Genomic DNA, 17,222 nt, shown 5'->3' on the forward strand with positions numbered 1-17,222 from the left:
CTCCCCCATTGTCCCAAAATATGTCTTCAGTGCCATTTTTTTCAATTACGTACTGTGCTGCAGACACACCCAGAGAAAACATTCAAATCGTCCAAACTTCCTCAAAATCAACTTTGGAAGTTCCAAAAACTATGTCACAATGTTCTTCAGACTGTAATCTCCTGCGTGAAATGTGAAAAAGAATTCAATCCCATCCTCTCGTCATCCTCTTTCTGTTGTGCCTTCACAGAGTAAATCTAAATTGAGTCTTGCCGTAGGCAGCCATTGTGGAACTTCTATTTACATCTCCCCAGTAGAGAGGGCAGCAGTGGAGCAGTATAGCTGGACAACAAAATGTTCAGCCAGGACAATACACTGCAGAAACTTTGTCTGCAGTCTTGCTCTCCATCTTGGCATATGTGGGGGGGGGGGGGGTGGGGAGAGAGCTTTTTTTTCCTTCCTCAATTTCCATCAATTTTCCTTTCCCCTCTCCTGGTTCAAATGATACAATGCCATAATTTTAAAACTCTCATCCTTGTTTCAAATCCCTCCATGGTCTTTCCCTTCCCTAGCTCTGTAATTTCCTTTAGCCCCACCACCCGCAGAGATTTTTTTAATTCTTTCATGGGATGTGAATGTGGCTGGCAAGGCCAGCACTTATTGCCTATCCCTAATTGCCCTTGAGTGTGAGCAGCCTTGTTGAACGTCTGCAGTCCATCTGGTGTAGGTACACCTACAGTGCTGTTGGGGAAGGCGTTCCAGGATTTTGACCCAGCAACAGTGAAGGAATGGTGATCCGGTTCCAAGTTAGGATGGTGTGTGGGGTGAGATGTCTGTGCTGCTCCAATTCTAGCCTCTTGCCCATCCCCAGTTTTAATCATTCCACCATTGGTGGCTGTGCCTTCAGCACTAAGCTCTGGAATTTCCTCCCTAAACCCCTCTACTCTCCTACTTTAAGACCCTCCTCAAAACCTCCCTCTTTCACCAAGCTTTTGGTTTCCTGTCCTGATCTCTGTTTATGTGGCTCAGTGGCAAATTTTGTTTGGTAACACTCCTGTTAAATGCCTTGGAATGTTTTACTACATTAAAGATGCTATATAAATGCAAATTGTTAAGATAATGTTTAACATTCAAATGTTTAACTTGCAGAGAAACGGTTGGAAAACAGACAGTGAGCGTGGCAGTGACCCCCAATGGTTATGCCGATGCTGTGCACCAGGGCCGGTTCGTGATGCCTGAGGAGCGGCGGATGTCATTCGAGGCCTTTCTGGACATCGTCGAGAGGAAGCGGGCTGCGAGCGGAGTGTTCTATGTGCAGAAGCAGTGCTCAAACCTGACAGAGGAGTTCCCTCAGCTCCTGCAGGATATAGATTCCCACATCCTGTGGATGAGTGAGGCACTAGGTATGGGAGTGCTGAGCAAGGAGTGGCAATCACAGCTCAGCTTACTTTGCATCACATGTTGGTCAAGGACTGGATGCTGATGTATATTTCACAGCACTGGCATTGATGATCATAAAAGTGAAATGTTTGATTTCTTTATGTTCTTTCCTTATGTCCCACCTCCCCTCACCCACTCCAGTTACTAAGGTGATCACGGTCGTAAGGGTGCTGTTTTCTTGGGTGCTCAAGTACACTTTCTGTGGATAAAGGATGCTGTTTATTTTGGCTGTCAGGGTGCTTTTTTTGTGGATGTTAAATGCAGTATTTTAGGTATTTGTCACGCTGATGGTGAGAATGTAACATACTGCTGGTGCTGTGACAATAAGGTAGATTCTCCCCGCAAGCGGACTTCAAGCTGGGCTGGGTCCTGCTTAGAATGCATATGTCCTGAGACAGCTTTTCCATGAGGCTGGAAACAGGTAGAACCATGGAGGGGACGATGTCTTGGGTGGGGGAGGGGGGGGTGGTAGGGCTCGGAGTCCTGGAGCAGCAGCATCCCAGATCCACCCCTCCTGGCCCCAGAAAAATAAAGAGGTATCTATCTACCTCTGGTCCCTTCGGATGGATTGCCCACAGACTATCCATTCGGTAGGATCCCAGCAAAATGGAGACAGCCTCAGTGACCATATGGGGGAGGTGGGGGGAGAGAGGGGGATGGACAGTGTTCTTCCACACCCCCTTTCCACTGGGCTGGAGGTCACCTAATTCAGGTCACTCTCTGTTTACAGGGAATCAGTCTATAACAGCCTGGGCTCTAATTCTTTTACTGTGAGATTCATAGTTTTTTTCTCCCCTTTTGTTTTAGGGAAGGTACCTGATGCAGTAAATTTCTGGCTGGGGGAGTCAGCTGCAGTAACCTCCTGTAAGTAACCAGAGCCTGTTACACGTGCAAGAAATCAGGTGTTTGGGCAATGAGCCAGGGAGAAGAGACACCATGACAAGTGGCTTATAAAAGGGAGGTGGCATTCTGTCTTCGGGAAATATTGTCGGGAGGAGCTGCTGCAAAGAACACAAGCCAGACAGTGACCATTTTTACATTGAGCTGGTGTCATTGACAGTAAACCTATTTCCCATTATCGAAGGCAAATATAAAGCCCTTGATCTCCAGAGACTTAACTCCACTGTAGACCCAGGGTTTGGTGGGTCTTGATTTACCAATGTAGTCCACGCATCTGGCACTGAGCCTGCACACTAGTGCTCTCATTCTCTTTGGCACAGCACAATGAGCTCTGCTTTGATTTCCTGGCTCATCCTGTGTCTCATGACATGGCTTCAGTCACCCGTCTCAGTGTCAGTACGCCAGAAGGTTGGTGTGCTCAGTTTTATGAATTATCCTCCTATGGACAGAGTGGAAATGGATTTCAATATAAATCACGAGAATTGGTACACAGATAGTGGGTCCTGCTTGAGTGTCGCTTTCTCAGGATCTGATTGCAGAGTGCCTATTGTTACGACCAGGTGAGGAGGGGCCACAAGGCTCCCCTCTTGTCCTTCCTCTTATTTGACCGCAACAGGGTTTATTCCTTTTTAAACAGTGGATGTGCTTACCACCTCAGTGAGTGTTTTACCTTTACCTTTGTTGTGGTCGTAAAACAAGCAATCGGACAGGTTTGCTCAAGTTTAAACAAGAAAGAGGTGAGTTTATAATACATAACAACCTGTTCTAAAAAAAAAAAATTCCACTACGCATTCACACACATGCTCACAAGAGAATCACACACAAATAGATTACAGAGTGATGAGGGGTGGATTTGTGGTTGGATTAGAGTCCAGAACGAATAAAAATTAATACATTGTCTGTAGGTTTGGAGGATTCCGCTGTCTTCCGGCTGAAGCTGTGTCCCTGAAGTCTTTGGCTGGTAAATGTGCAGTTTGTGGCTGGCCCACCTGGTTCAAGCTTTTCTTTAGACAGAATTGTAGGTGGATTTCTTCCCCTGGTGTGTTTGTCTTTGATCCAGCAATCAGCAGCTAGGCTTCGCCAGCCCCCCACCAGGCCATCTGGAGAGAGAGAGAGTGGGGGGATAGAGAGATCCTCCGGCTTCTGCACAGAATGAGTCACTGGCTTGTCAGCTTTGTCCAAGGAAAACACCCAGCTTTCACAGAGATGGACAGACAGTCACATACTTGCCTCAGTGCATTGCCTGGAACCTTCTAATGAGATTCAAGTTTAGGAATTTTATTCCCTCAGGCCGCAGGATGTTAACGTTTACACCTGGAAGGGTTGGCCCTTTCAAGGTTAATGTTCCAGGATGGGCTTGGAGTCCTGCTAATGAAAGCAGTCTCCTGTGGTTCACTCAATAGAGCAAGCCATTGTTTTGGGTACAGGCTGATCAGACAGGTGTCTCCTCTTTGAGGCCTTGGAATGTATAAATGCAAATGCAGATTGCAGTGGCCATCTTGACTGCCAGCTTTTTTTAAGAAGTTAACTGTAGAATTCCAGCTCTTTCTGTTTCATTAAAAGTTTACTGTAGGTTTTCAATCGATTAATTTAAAAATCCTCCTTTGGCATAGGTTTTCTTGACACTGTGGATTGCTTTAACCTTAGTGGTTAAGAGATCTTTTTCCAGGCATCTGTTAGTGGCAAGGAGATTGACCACCAGCAGTATAAATTAGATTCATAGATGTGCAGCCCATGATGCTCCATACATTTAAACTAGTGGACAGACAATCTTAGTCATTGTCTCACCACTTCCTGGTAGGTGTGGCTGGTGGGTTTGAGTCCCTATCAACAATATCTACTGAAAGATCAGGTCTCTAGTCACTATCACGTGGTAATGGCTGAGAGGCTGATTGACTGATGGTGCGAGAGAGCTGAATTAACGTTAGTAGAGAAACAGTCATTAATGCAGGATGTTGGGGGAGGGTTTACTGGGTGACAGTGAGGGAGCTGGATTGACCTCAGTAGAGATACAGTCAGTAACACAGGGTGCTGGGGGAGGGGTTACTGAGTGTCAGTGTGAGGGAGCTGGATTAACCTCAGTAGAGATACAGTCAGTAACACAGGGTGCTGGGGGATGGGGTTACTGAGTGTCAGTGTGAGGGAGCTGGATTAACCTCAGTAGAGATACAGTCAGTAACACAGGGTGCTGGGGGAGGGGTTACTGAGTGATAGTGTGAGGGAGCTGGATTAACATCAGTAGAGATACAGTCAGTAACACAGGGTGCTGGGGGAGGGGTTACTGAGTGACAGTGTGAGGGAGCTGGATTAACATCAGTAGAGATAGTCAGTAACAGGGTGCTGGGGGAGGGGTTATTGAGTGATAGTGTGAGGGAGCTGGATTAACATCAGTAGAGATACAGTCAGTAACACAGGGTGCTGGGGGAGGGGTTATTGAGTGATAGTGTGAGGGAGCTGGATTAACATCAGTAGAGATACAGTCAGTAACACAGGGTGCTGGGGGATGGGTTATTGAGTGATAGTGTGAGGGAGCTGAATTAACATCAGTAGAGATACAGTCAGTAACACAGAGTGCTGGGGGAGGGGTTACTGAGTGACAGTGTGAGGGAGCTGGATTAACATCAGTAGAGATACAGTCAGTAACACAGGGTGCTGGGGGAGGGGTTATTGAGTGATAGTGTGAGGGAGCTGGATTAACATCAGTAGAGATACAGTCAGTAACACGGTGCTGGGGGAGGGGTTACTGAATGTCAGTGTGAGGGAGCTGGATTAACATCAGTAGAGATACAGTCAGTAACACAGGGTGCTGGGGGAGGGGTTATTGAGTGATAGTGTGAGGGAGCTGGATTAACATCAGTAAAGATACAGTCAGTAACACAGGGTGCTGGGGGAGGGGTTACTGAGTGATAGTGTGAGGGAGCTGGATTAACATCAGTAGAGATACAGTCAGTAACACAGGGTGCTGGGGGAGGGGTTACTGAGTGACAGTGTGAGGGAGCTGGATTAACATCAGTAGAGATACAGTCAGTAACACAGGGTGCTGGGGGAGGGGTTATTGAGTGATAGTGTGAGGGAGCTGGATTAACATCAACAGAGATACAGTCAGTAACACAGGGTGCTGGGGGAGGAGTTACTGAGTGATAGTGTGAGGGAGCTGGATTAACATCAGTAGAGATACAGTCAGTAACACAGGGTGCTGGGGGAGGGGTTATTGAGTGATAGTGTGAGGGAGCTGGATTAACATCAGTAGAGATACAGTCAGTAACACAGGGGGCTGGGGGAGCGGTTACTGAGTGACAGTGTGAGGGAGCTGGATTAACATCAGTAGAGATACAGTCAGTAACACAGGGTGCTGGGGGAGGGGTTACTGAGTGATAGTGTGAGGGAGCTGGATTAACATCTATAGAGATACAGTCAGTAACACAGGGTGCTGGGGGAGGGGTTACTGAGTGTCAGTGTGAGGGAGCTGGATTAACATCAGTAGAGATACAGTCAGTAACACAGGGTGCTGGGGGAGGGGTTATTGAGTGACAGTGTGAGGGAGCTGGATTAACATCAGTAGAGATACAGTCAGTAACACAGGGTGCTGGGGGAGGGGTTACTGAGTGTCAGTGTGAGGGAGCTGGATTAACATCAGTAGAGATACAGTCAGTAACACAGGGTGCTGGGGGAGGGGTTACTGAGTGATAGTGTGAGGGAGCTGGATTAACATCTATAGAGATACAGTCAGTAACACAGGGTGCTGGGGGAGGGGTTACTGAGTGTCAGTGTGAGGGAGCTGGATTAACATCATTAGAGATACAGTCAGTAACACAGGGTGCTGGGGGAGGGGTTACTGAGTGTCAGTGTGAGGGAGCTGGATTAACATCTATAGAGATACAGTCAGTAACACAGGGTGCTGGGGGAGGGGTTACTGAGTGACAGTGTGAGGGAGCTGGATTAACATCAATAGAGATACAGTCAGTAACACAGGGTGCTGGGGGAGGGGTTACTGAGTGATAGTGTGAGGGAGCTGGATTAACATCAGGAAAGATACAGTCAGTAACACAGGGTGCTGGGGGAGGGGTTACTGAGTGATAGTGTGAGGGAGCTGGATTAACATCAGGAAAGATACAGTCAGTAACACAGGGTGCTGGGGGAGGGGTTACTGAGTGATAGTGTGAGGGAGCTGGGTTAACAAAAGCCAGTGTTTTCATCCTGCACCAGGAAATTTGCTCACAGGCATCCCTGAGATTTTTTTTCATTAAGTATTTTGGGTGATTCGATTGTTTTGCTTATGAATCAGGACAGACAACCGTTTAATACCATTTTCCTATAATATACTTACATACTGTTTTCCCATTATCGAATGTTTACATATGGTTTTCTCATTGCAAATATTTACCTGAAGCATGTTACAAGATGTTAATGTCAGGTTCCACGTGTACGCTGACGACGCCCAACTCCACCTCATGACCACCTCTCTCAACCCCTCCACTTTTTCTGATTTGTCACACTGCTTGTCCGATATCCAGTCGTCTTTGGTCCCCATCACAAGTTCCGTTCCCTAGCCAGTGACTCTATCCCTCTCCCGGGCAAGTGTCTGAGGCTGAACCAGACCATTCAGAAACTTGGTGTTGTTTTTGACCCAGAGATGAGTCTCCAAACATCACCAAGACTCCATCTCTGTAACATTGCCAGACTCTGCCCCTGCTTCAGCTCATCTGCTCCTGAAACGGCTCATGCCACTATTACCTTTAGACTTGATTATTCCAGTGCCTTCCTGGCCAGCCTCCCATCTTTCACTCTATAAAATTGAGCTGATCCAAATTTCTACTACCTGTATCCTAATTTGCACCAAGTCCCCTTCACCCATAACCCCAGTGGTCACTGATCTACATTGGCTAAAATTTTTGTTTTCAAATCCTTCCATGGCCTCACCCTCCCCATCTGTGTCACCCCCTCCAGCCCAGCAAGATAGCCACACTCCTCCAATTCTGGCTTCTTGAGAATCCCCAGTTTTAATCGTTCCACCGTTGGTGGCTACGCCTTTAGCTGTTTAGGCCCTAAACTCTGGAATTCCCTCCCTAACCCTTTCCGCGCCTCTATCTCTCTCTCTCCTCTTTTAAGACACTCCTGAACCTACCTCTTTGACCAGGCTTTCAGCCAGCTCCATTGATATCTCCTTATGGGGCCCAGTGTCAAATTTTGTTTGATAATTGCTCCAGTGATGCAGCTTGGAATGTTTCACCATGTTCATGGTGCTACATATATGCAAGTTGTTGTTTGTGTACAAGAAATACATCAGAGGCAAGATTTCAGTGCTATATATAGATCTTTTGGGCCTCCTTATCTCGAGAGACAATGGAATCGCGCCTGGAGGTGGTCAGTGGTTTGTGAAGCAGCGCCTGGAGTGGCTATAAAGGCCAATTCTAGAGTGACAGGCTCTTCCACAGGTGCTGCAGAGAAATTTGTTTGTCGGGGCTGTTGCACAGTTGGCTCTCCCCTTGCGCCTCTGTCTTTTTTCCTGCCAACTACTAAGTCTCTTCGACTCGCCACATTTTAGCCCTGTCTTTATGGCTGCCCGCCAGCTCTGGCGAACGCTGGCAACTGACTCCCACGACTTGTGATCAATCTCACAGGATTTCATGTCACGTTTGCAGACGTCTTTATAGCGGAGATATGGATGGCCGGTGGGTCTGATACCAGTGGCGAGCTTGCTGTACAATGTATCTTTGGGGATCCTGCCATCTTCCATGCGGCTCACATGGCCAAGCCATCTCAAGCGCCGCTGACTCAGTAGTGTGTACAAGCTGGGGATGTTAGCCACTTCGAGGACTTCTGTGTTGGAGATACGGTCCTGCCACCTGATGCCAAGTATAAATATTGGGTATTACAAAGGGAGCAACCCTGGATAGCTGGGTGTCTGTGTTTTCTGTGGTGAGGGATGTCATTACTGTCTGATGTGAATCCATTGCTTGATTTGTCTGCACTGGATTTCCTGCACCTTTGTGCCATTTTACTGACTCTTATTTCTGAATTTTATTTTAGTGCACAAAGATCACTATGAGAACCTGTACTGCGTGGTTTCTGGAGAGAAGCACTTTATCCTCCACCCTCCCACTGACAGACCCTTTATTCCATATGGTAGGTCAGGCCTTCACAGCACTGTTCCTTGCCTCTGAACTTCAGTTTAACTTGGCTGTAAAGGCAAATGATATTAGTTAGTCTCAGCCCAGGTACTTGTGGGCCACTGTACAGAACAAGCCATTATTCCATATGCATTGGCATTCTCATTCCAAAAGGCCATGATGCTGGCTAATAAGGGAAATGGAAATAGATGTGGAATGAATTTGGTCTGCATTGTTTCATCAAACGTTCCCTCGTAATGTAGCACCAGTTAGAAGTATATTCCCACTAAACTGAACAATGAACTTCCCTTCCTGGTCCCCGTGCTAGCTAACATTGTATATGGTTCCCTCTCCTCAAATACTGCTCCCCCCACCCCCCCACTTGCTTTTATGCCTCTGTCATCAACCCCCTCCTTAAAATGCCAATTCTTGACCCAACTGTCGTTGCAAAATACCGATCCCCATCTCCAGCTTTTGTTGCCTCTACAATGTCCTAGAACAAGTTATTGCTTCCCAAATCTATGCCCATCTTTCCAACAGCTCCATTGTTGAATCTCGCTGTCAGGTTTCTGTCACTGCTACAGCCCTGAAATGGCCTTAATCTAAGTCACAAATGACATTCTTCTCAACTGTAGCTTTTAACATTGTCAGCCACACTGTCCTTTCCTCTGTTGTCCAGCTCAGTGGGACTTCCCTTACCTATCCAATTGTGCATCTCCAGTAATGGTTTCTCTTCTGTTGCCTCCAGAGCCCAAGGATCTACCCTTGCCGCCCCCTTCCTCATCTGAATACTGCACAATGGCAACAGCATCTGAAGACGTGCAGTCAAGTTCCATATCAATGCTGGCAGCAGTTTTACTGCTCCACCACCTCTAGATCCCACCACTGCCTCTGCATTTTCAATCTGCTTGGCTGACATCCAGTTTTGGATGAGCTGCAATGTTTTTCACTTAAACATTGGGAGGACCGACATTGGCTTTGGCCCCCACCACAGACAGTATACTATCTCAGGCTGAACCAGAAGGGTCACTGACCCGAAACATTACCTCTGCTTCTCTTTCCGCAGATGCTGCCAGACCTGCTGAGTGGTTCCAGCATTTCTTGTTTTTATTTTAGATTTCCAGCATCCGCAGTATTTTGCTTTTATTTATTATTATGTTCACAGTCTGTGTCTCTTTTTAACCGGAACTGAGTTTCTGATCCGAGATCCTCTGCATCACTAAGACCACCTACTTCCACCTCTGTAACATCGCCCATCTCTACCCATGCCTCAGTCCATGAGTTGCTGAAACTCTCCTCTGTGTCACCTCTAAATTCCTTAACGGCTTTGCTTCATTCCATCTCTGTAGCCTCCTCCAGCCCTAGAACCCAATAAGTGCTCTGCATTCCTCCAATTGTAGCCTCTTGTGTGTTTCCCCCTCCCTTCTCTCTGCCGAATGGCAGTTGTGGCTTCAGCTGTCTAGTTCCTATGCTCTGGAATCTCCTCTCCAAATCCCTCCAACCAGCACCCCTCCTCCTCCTTTTAGATCCTCCTTAAAACCCACTTCTTTGACTAAGCTTTTGGTCAAAGCTCCTAATCTTATTCCTTGGCTTGGTGTTTCCTTATTCCCCCACGCAGGGCTTTAGGATATTTTTGCACATTAAAGGTGCTAAATGAATGAAATTTGTTCTTTTGTTTTCCATTGAGCAGTGACATTTAGCTGCTGATCCTGCTGGTTGGTCAAGTCAAGCCAAGACTACACCATCCTCAGGTGAGCAGTCACCAGGAAATGCTCTTGCTGTCCCAAACACCTACAATGTGCACAAGGACAGACCCTCCCACCAAATTTCTTTCCCCCTCTGTGGCTGTTGCTGTCTTCCTGTCAGCAGTTCCCACTCATGGTATGTCTGAAATTGGAAACTGAATAAACAAGAAGTGAGAAACTGTCCCCATTTCCCACCGTAGTTTAATCTGGTATCAATACCGCATTTGGGAACATCGCTGGTTTCTTGCGCAGACTGAGCACTAAATGTTACATTAAGACATGGACTGGGCACTGAAACCCCGGCTTATTGTTTCTGCAGAATTCTTCCAGCCTGCAACGTATAAGGTGAACGAAGATGGTTCCTTCAATGTGATAGATGTGCAGAATGCAGAGAAGGTAAAGCACCTGTCACAAAGCTGAAAAGACAATTCTGTGAAAATGTGTATTTATGGAGAGAATGTTTTTCAGCAAGGTGTCCCTTTATGTTGTAACTTTATCCCCCTATTCTTTATCAAAATTTGCCTGACCCCTGACTTCTAAGCAGCACTCAATTCCCTATGTAACTGGCTCCCAGTAGGTGCCAGAAACCACTCATCAGTGATGGTCCCCTATCATCTTTGTTCTCTCCTGCTGAGAGACGCTCCAGTCTCTGCTCAGTTGCCTCTCTGATGCATATTGTGCAAACTAATAACTTGAGGCAGATTCAAACCTCCATCTTCTCACTGCATAACATTAAGTAAAATTCTCACTTGGAGACTGTTCACTGCGGGAACAGGCTACTGAGTTGGATGATCAGCTATGATCATAATGAATGGCGGAGCAGGCTCGAAGGGCCGAATGGCCTACTCCTGCTCCTATTTTCTATGTAGATCCCGAGAGTGCCTGATGTATGAAATATAACAACACACGTAGTGCTTCATTGTTATTACAGTTACGACAGAATGCACAGATGCAGCTGAAAGGTCTTTCTAACTCTCATGATATGAAAAGATGAAGCCCAAGCTTTTGAGACAGGCTGATGCCTTAAAGTAAAATTCTAATTGATATTAAAAGACACAAAGGACAATTCAATGAATAAATGTAATGGTCCCGATCTTTACTGGGGAGGATTTCCAAGCAAGGGGGAGGAGTTCTGGTGGGGAAACCCATCACGTTTTTGGCAGTTAAAATTCTCCTCAATGTTATTGTGAGACATGCAATTTTTTAAACATTTATTTAGAAGTTTATCTTAACTATTGAAAGTTGCAGTTGCTGAGCCAAATAAGCAGATGAATTTTTTTTCAAAAATCATTTTGAATGATTCAAACATCATAGTGAACAAAATGCTTAGAACTTCAGAAAGGGCTTTACCGTTATAAAAGTTTACATAGGGATTTTCAATGCTATATGTTACCATAAAAAAGTTACAAAATTGTGACAAGAAGTAAAGTTTATGAACAAGATATGCACACAATACTATAAATTTTTTATATATATAATTCATACTGCAATAAGGATCAAAGCAGTCCTATCTGTTTTTGGGATCCTTAAGGGGGAGGGGGAGCAGCCCCAAGTCGTGGTCCACATAGGCACCAATGACATAGGTAGAAAGAGAGATGGGGATTTAAGGCAGAAATTCAGGGAGCTAGGGTGGAAGCTTAGAGCAAGAACAAACAGAGTTGTTATCTCTGGGTTGTTGCCCGTGCCATGTGATAGTGAAGCGAGGAATAGGGAGAGAGAGGAGTTGAACACGTGGCTGCAGGCATGGTGCAGGAGGGAGGGTTTTGGTTTCCTGGATAATTGGGGCTCTTTCTGGGGTAGGTGGGACCTCTACAAACAGGATGGTCTTCACCTGAACCAGAGGGGTACCAATATCCTGGGGGGGAGATTTGCCAGTGCTCTTCGGGGGGGTTTAAACTAATTCAGCAGGGGAATGGGAACCTAAATTGTAGTTCCAGTGTACAGGATGTTGAGAGTAGTGAGGTCAGGGATAAGGTTACAAGGATGCAAGAGGGCACTGGCAAGCAAGAACTTGGTTTAAAGTGTGTCTACTTCAACGCCAGGAGCATCTGGAATAAGGTGGGTGAGCTTGCAGCATGGGTTGGTACCTGGGATCTCGATGTAGTGTCCATTTCAGAGACATGGGTAGAGCAGGGGCAGGAATGGATGTTGCAGGTTCCGGGATTTAGATGTTTCAGTAAGAACAGAGAAGATGGTAAAAGAGGAGGGGGTGTGGCATTGTTAATCAAGGAGAGTATTACAGCGGCAGAAAGGACGTTTGAGGACTCGTCTACTGAGGTAGTATGGGCCGAGGTTAGAAACAGGAGAGGAGAGATCACCCTGTTGGGAGTCTTCTATAGACCTCCGAATAGTTCCAGAGATGTAGAGGAAAGGATAGCGAAGATGATTCTCGACAGGGGCGAGAGTAACAAGGTAGTTGTTATGGGGGACTTTAACTTTCCAAATATTGACTGGAAATACTATAGTTCGAGTACTTTAGATGGGTCAGTTTTTGTCCAGTGTGTGCAGGAGGGTTTTCTGACACAGTATGTAGACAGGCCAACCAGGGGCGACGCCACATTGGATTTGGTACTGGGTAATGAACCCGGCCAGGTGTTAGATTTAGATGTAGGTGAGCACTTTGGTGATAGTGATCACAATTCGGTTAGGTTTACCTTAGCGATGGGCAGGGACAGGTATATACCGCAGGGCAAGAATTATAGCTGGGGGAAAGGAAATTATGATGCGATTAGGCAAGATTTAGGATGCGTAGGATGGGGAAGGAAACTGCAGGGGATGGGCACAATCGAAATGTGGAGCTTATTCAAGGAGCAGCTACTGCGTGTCCTTGATAAGTATGTACCTGTCAGGCAGGGAGGAAGTTGTCGAGCGGGGGAGCCGTGGTTTACTAAAGAAGTTGAAGCGCTTGTCAAAAGGAAGAAGAAGGCTTATGTTAGGATGAGACGTAAAGGCTCAGTTAGGGCACTTGAGAGTTACAAGCTAGCCAGGAAGGATCTAAAGGGAGAGCTAAGAAGAGCAAGGAGAGGACACGAGAAGTCATTGGCGGATAGGATCAAGGAAAACCCTAAGGCTTTCTATAGGTATATCAGGAATAAAAGAATGACTAGAGTTAGATTTGGGCCAATCAAGGATAGTAGTGGGAAGTTGTGTGTGGAATCAGAGGAGATAGGGGAAGCGTTAAATGAATATTTTTCGTCAGTATTTACAGTAGAGAAAGAAAATGTTGTCGAGGAGAATACTGAGATTCAGACTACTAGGCTAGATGGGATTGAGGTTCACAAGGAGGAGGTGTTAGCAATTTTGGAAAGTGTGAAAATAGATAAGTCCCCTGGGCCAGATGGGATTTCTCCTAGGATTCTCTGGGAAGCCAGGGAGGAGATTGCAGAGCCTTTGTCCTTGATCTTTATGTCGTCATTGTCGACAGGAATAGTGCCGGAAGACTGGAGGATAGCAAATGTTGTCCCCTTGTTCAAGAAGGGGAGTAGAGACAGCCCTGGTAATTATAGACCTGTGAGCCTTACTTCGGTTGTGGGTAAAATGTTGGAAAAGGTTATAAGAGACAGGATTTATAATCATCTTGAAAAGAATAAGTTCATTAGCGATAGTCAGCACGGTTTTGTGAAGGGTAGGTCATGCCTCACAAACCTTATTGAGTTTTTCGAGAAGGTGACCAAACAGGTGGATGAAGGTAAAGCAGTGGATGTGGTGTATATGGATTTCAGTAAGGCGTTTGATAAGGTTCCCCACGGTAGGCTATTGCAGAAAATACGGAAGTATGGGGTTGAAGGTGATTTAGAGCTTTGGATCAGAAATTGGCTACCTGAAAGAAGACAGAGGGTGGTGGTTGATGGCAAATGTTCATCCTGGAGTTTAGTTACTATAGGTTTAGTTTAGTTTAGAGATACAGCACTGAAACAGGCCCTTCGGCCCACCGAGTCTGTGCCGACCATCAACCACCCATTTATACTAATCCTACACTAATCCCACATTCCTATCACATCCCCACCTGTCCCTATATTTCCCTACCATCTACCTATACTAGGGCCAATTTACCTACCAACCTGCAAGTCTTTTGGCTGTGGGAGGAAACCGGAGCACCCGGAGAAAACCCACGCAGACACAGGGAGAACTTGCAAACTCCACACAGGCAGTACCCAGAATTGAACCCGGGTCGCTGGAGCTGTGAGGCTGCGGTGCTAACCACTGCGCCACTGTGCCGCAAGGATCTGTTTTGGGGCCACTGCTGTTTGTCATTTTTATAAATGACCTGGAAGAGGGTGTAGAAGGGTGGGTTAGTAAATTTGCGGATGACACGAAGGTCGGTGGAGTTGTGGATAGTGCCGAAGGATGTTGTAGGGTACAGAGGGACATAGATAGGCTGCAGAGCTGGGCTGAGAGATGGCAAATGGAGTTTAATGAGGAAAAGTGTGAGGTGATTCACTTGGAAGGAGTAACAGAAATGCAGAGTACTAGGCTAATGGGAAAATTCTTGGTAGTGTAGATGAACAGAGAGATCTTGGTGTCCAGGTACATAAATCCCTGAAGGTTGCTACCCAGGTTAATAGGGCTGTTAAGAAGGCATATGGTGTGTTAGCTTTTATTAGTAGGGGGATCGAGTTTCGGAGCCACGAGGTCATGCTGCAGCTGTACAAAACTCTGGTGAGACCGCACCTGGAGTATTGCGTGCAGTTCTGGTCACCGCATTATAGGAAGGATGTGGAAGCTTTGGAAAGGGTGCAGAGGAGATTTACTCGGATGTTGCCTGGTATGGAGGGAAGGTCTTACGAGGAAAGGCTGAGGGACTTGAGGTTGTTTTCGTTGGAGAGAAGGAGGAGGAGAGGTGACTTAATAGAGACATATAAGATAATCAGAGGGTTAGATAGGGTGGATAGTGAGAGTCTTTTTCCTCGGATGGTGATGGCAAACATGAGGGGACATAGCTTTAAGTTGAGGGGTGATAGATATAGGACAGATGTTAGAGGTAGTTTCTTTACTCAGAGAGTAGTAGGGGCGTGGAACGCCCTGCCTGCAACAGTAGTAGACTCTCCAACTTTAAGGGCATTTAAGTGGTCATTGGATAGACATATGGATGAAAATGGAATAGTGTAGGTCAGATGGTTTCACAGGTCGGCGCAACATCGAGGGCCGAAGGGCCTGTACTGCGCTGTAATGTTCTAATTCTAATTTATTTGGACAAGTCAATTTATTTTTAATCTTATATATTTTCCATTCCACAAGATATTGCTTGTCATGTTTTTTTTGCTTTACTGAAAACAGTGGAACCCTGAACCTTAGTGGTATAGTTAGATCACAGTAAGGTAGGCAGTAATTTACAAGATTACACATGCTGTACCCCACGCCCCAAATTTCACAGGATAATTAGCCCAGCTTTTGAAATATATTCCATGTCAAGTTGCAGATAGTTTGTTTGGTAATAAATAATTTTGTTCACCATTTTTTGTGCTCCATTCTAACCTGGTCAAGAGGGAAAGCTGGGGCTTTGCTCCCAGGGTCTGCCGTCACTGCTCACTACGGGGCATCCAGTAAATGGAGGAGAGGTGTCCAATGTGTCCCAGGGAAAGCACCTGGCTCCCACTCAATGTGCTACTCCATGATGGAATGGCTGAGATCAGGAGTACTGTGTGGCAAATTATAGGATCAAATTGGTATCCTAACAGTCAATGCACACTGCACTCAAAACTCCAAAGCATTATGCCACCTATCATTAGTTTCTATTGCGCTAAAGATGCAGCTTCTCCTATGAGCCTTGTGGGTAATTGTTCTACCTGGTGTAGGAACTGGCAGTGACAACTATAATCTCCTGAATTATGCTGAGTTGGCTGATCGAAGTCAGGATAGGAGCACGGACACTACAATTGAGATTACCTACCCAAAGCTAGGGATTGGAATAGTTAGCCTGGGTGCCTGCCCCTGATCACCATTCAGTGACTCGTGCTGACTATTGTGCATGTACACACATTGGTGGGACCCTGCCAAATTCACGGTCAAATTCACAGTCACAGCATTTTAAGAATCGTGAATTTCACGATTTCATATATTTAATCGTGAATTTCAAAGTGTTACAACAAGCCCTGAAAATGATCTATTTAAAACAAAGAAAAGACAAAGGAGGTTTCTGGTTTCATATGGCATTTAATATATACTTAAAAAACGATTGTAAAAAGCTGACTATAAACAGGTCACATCTTTACTCACTGAAGTCAGTGGTTGAATGTAAGCATGGAGCAACCTGCAACTTGTTAAATTCCAGAAAGCTTATTATGGAAGGATGAGGCATGCTGGAGTAAAGAGGGTTATAAACATGTAGCTCCTTACTCAAAACCTCCACCAGTCTCAGTAAGTGTCTCCTTGTAAGTGCTCAAGTAAAACCCCAATTAAGACCTTCGACCTGCATATAATTAAATAATTGATGTGCAGTTAACACAACTGTCTCTTCATCCCCTGTCCCTGCGCTGTGAGCACCTGTCCATGTTTAGACACACCTCTCTCTGCGTTCAGAGTTTGTTGGAATTGTCAGGCAGCTCCGTGCTAACCTTGCAAGGTGTGGGATTCTGCAGCACAAGCAAAGTACAATCTGCTTCTTTTGCAATGCTTTTATAAGCAGGAATCTCCAGCCTACAGTTCTTGTCAAAGCCAGGAATCCATTCAAACTAGTTTAAATCCACCATCAGCAGGCCCATTTGTGCAGGGTCAAAGATACGCTCAGCTTTCAGGAATGCCGCAGAACGTTGTTGAAACCTCTGAGCTGCTTCTTCACTGCTTGACTATTCCCCATATCAGCTTCTTTGCCATGCAAGAAAATGTGTTGAGCGCAAACATTTAATTCAGCATCATCAGAGTGTTATTCGTTTGACTGTGCTTCATCCAGTACAGTACCTCCATTACTCTATTGTAAGCTTTGTGGACTATGACATGTCGAGATTCAAACCAAGTGATTAAATACATCAGTCGTGTAACATTCTTGGCAACAAACTGAACCTCTCCATTAAGCTGAGCATCGTTTAGAAGGATTACAATATCTCTTAAA

General features: G+C 45.8%; 1 protein-coding gene across 1 annotated transcript in view; it reads left to right on the plus strand.

Moving 5' to 3' along the window:
* jmjd7 (jumonji domain containing 7) overlaps positions 1 to 17,222 on the plus strand; it is a 39,057-nt gene that overhangs the window by 8,276 nt on the left and 13,559 nt on the right. Inside the window, exons 3-6 of the mRNA XM_068039620.1 lie at positions 1,129 to 1,382; positions 2,227 to 2,283; positions 8,350 to 8,445; positions 10,494 to 10,570. Coding sequence (XP_067895721.1) covers positions 1,129 to 1,382; positions 2,227 to 2,283; positions 8,350 to 8,445; positions 10,494 to 10,570 — 484 coding nt within the window. The remainder of the gene's footprint in view (positions 1 to 1,128; positions 1,383 to 2,226; positions 2,284 to 8,349; positions 8,446 to 10,493; positions 10,571 to 17,222) is intronic.

Source organism: Heterodontus francisci, chromosome 9 (genome assembly GCF_036365525.1).
Source record: "Heterodontus francisci isolate sHetFra1 chromosome 9, sHetFra1.hap1, whole genome shotgun sequence".
Classification (NCBI taxonomy): domain Eukaryota; kingdom Metazoa; phylum Chordata; class Chondrichthyes; order Heterodontiformes; family Heterodontidae; genus Heterodontus; species Heterodontus francisci.